The following is a 2,350-nucleotide window of genomic DNA, read 5'->3' on the forward strand; positions in this document are numbered from 1 at the left end:
TTTTTTTTTTTTTTTTTTTTTAAAGGTTGAAACTCACGACAAAACCATAGTGCTTCAGGATATCCATTTTGCACATGGGGCATGTTCGATGGTCTAGCAGCCACGGGTCAATGCACGACTTGTGGAACTCGTGCCTGGAAGCAAAACAGATACATAACGTATGAGTGCGTTGCCAAGGGGCAGCGATGGCACGAGTAGTACGTCCACCAGTAGGCTCGGCAGTCTGCTCGTCAGTCTGCTCGGCAGCCTTTAACCCACCTGCAGGGCAGCGCTCTGACGACGTCCGCCACGCGATAACGCTCGATGCAGATGGCACAGCAGTCGCCGTCCCCCACCAGCTCCTGAGGATCCACCAAAACAAACCGCGTAAAGGTCAGCCCAGGGCGTTCGTCGAACCGCGCGCGCGCGCGCGCCGCGTTAAGCTATCCGGCCGTTTATGAACCGGGTCGGGTTTTGGACAAGGCCTTGCGGCAGTCTGGCCGTGCCGTGGCCATGGAGTGGCCATATAGCCCCGGCGGGAGCGCGCGAGGTAGCAACTATAGCCTGCCTAGGCTTAGCCTAGGCGAGCGGATCGGGCGCCGGTGAGACAAAACCGCTACGCCCCCCACTATGGACTTCAGTGCGAATATATTCAAATATATGTCAGCGTTATGGATGTGGTAGAGGATAAGAAAGAGACAATGTAAACCGAAAATGAAAAACAAAAAAAGAAAATCTGGGAAAACGAACGGAGCCGGAACGCGTCTGCGCATTGCAATGCGGCGCGACCATGCGGCGGGTGCGCGTTAACTCGATTTGGAACTGTCTGCATGCGCGGCGCTGCGTTACCCTCTCGTACAGTGGCGATGGACCCGCCGGGACATTGCTTTAGGTGCGTGAAGTCGACGCCGGCGACCGACTCTCTTGCACTCGCGTCAGGTGGCGCGTGTGTCACGACTACCGTACAAGATTGTTTTGCTCACCGGATCGTCAATTTTCAGTCTTCTAGTCGGGATTTTTGACAGCGCTCGTTTGGCCGCGGAACACAGCCTTCTCTGTAAAAAGTAAAAACAAAAAGGATGTTTTGAAAATGGCTTGGTTAGCGCGTGGACCTCGCCACGTCATGTCGTTCGCGCCGCCAAACACGATCCCAGATGTTTTTCAATGTCAATCAAAGTTCAACAAGTTTGTCAAAACAAAAATTACGAATCCAGTCTACTAACCGACAGGCGGTCCTTGGCATGGATGTACCGGAACCGCTGCACGTAGTAGAAGACTAGCCAGGCCAGGGAGATGATCATGAGCACGATGAAGGACACTGACACGAACAGCACAGAGGTCCTGCAAAAGAAGGGCAGAAAGTTGTACTTTGGCATGGACCAGCATGAACACGTAAACAGATGTTTCTACCCCCTCCTCCTCTACCCACGCACAAACACACCCGCAGCTCAATGATACCGGCATTAAACTGAGACCCAGAGGCCTTTGTTCCATTCGAAGCAAAACAATCATGCAGGCATGTGAGCTCCGCTAGTGGGTAGGTAGGTGGCCTCACTGGCCGGACTTTACTGCTTATTATTGATATTATCTTGTTGGTATCGAGTTTGAGGCGGCGCTCGAGTAGCCCAGCGCGGCGGTAGCCCTGGGCGCAGGGTGGCGCGAAGTGGCACTCAGCCAGCCCGGCGGTAGCCAGTTCGGCGAGCTGCTAGGGAACGTGTTTGCTCTTGAAGAGGGGTGGTTTTGGCTCCGTGGTCCCGGCCCAGCCCGGCCCGGGTGGACTTGGCGGGGTCAGGGTGTCACCCAACGTGTCACCGCGTTCAGGCGCGCTGCCAGCAGAGCCAGGCGGAGCCCAGCCCCGCGGGGCGGTGACGGAGGGGACCGCGGTGGGGACGCTCGTCGCGTGTGGCAGAAATAGCGGCAGGAGGGGCCATGCATGCCAGGCCACGGCCCGTGGGGCAGCACAACACACAACAAATACACCGCCGGCCAGGAGCAGAGTGGAGGTGAGACCGCAGCAGGACACCCCTCTCGCACTCCCACGCTTACCGCTCATCGAGGGCAGCGAGTCGTCCTCCCTCGCACAACATACTAACAATGGTGGCTGCTCTCCTTTGCTGACGGTCTCGGGGCTCTGCGACGAGGGGGCGCCGAGGACCTGGCTGAGGGCGTGCCCGAGGGTAGCCATGGCACCGGAGGCGTCCGGATGGTGCCGTCGGAGGACGCCGTCGGAGGACGCCGTCGGAGGACGAGCGACCACGCGTGCGGTGCAGCACTGAGTGTACTGAGGGCTTCCCGCAACGCGCCCGGCCTTCCGCGCCGCCCGGCCCGACCGCGACGCACCGCACCTCGACCAGCCTGCCCGCCCCGCCCC

At 58.7% G+C, this 2,350-nt stretch overlaps 1 protein-coding gene across 1 annotated transcript in view; it reads right to left on the bottom strand.

Moving 5' to 3' along the window:
* Positions 1–2,350, bottom strand: part of LOC113203123 (E3 ubiquitin-protein ligase goliath) — a gene marked incomplete at its 5' end in the record, with an annotated part of 7,450 nt that continues 5,100 nt past the window's right edge. Inside the window, 4 exons of the mRNA XM_052272902.1 lie at positions 1–134; positions 259–341; positions 963–1,034; positions 1,203–1,320. Coding sequence (XP_052128862.1) covers positions 20–134; positions 259–341; positions 963–1,034; positions 1,203–1,320 — 388 coding nt within the window. The remainder of the gene's footprint in view (positions 135–258; positions 342–962; positions 1,035–1,202; positions 1,321–2,350) is intronic.

This window comes from Frankliniella occidentalis, unplaced genomic scaffold (genome assembly GCF_000697945.3).
Source record: "Frankliniella occidentalis isolate FOCC.00 unplaced genomic scaffold, Focc_3.1 Scaffold229, whole genome shotgun sequence".
NCBI lineage: Eukaryota > Metazoa > Arthropoda > Insecta > Thysanoptera > Thripidae > Frankliniella > Frankliniella occidentalis.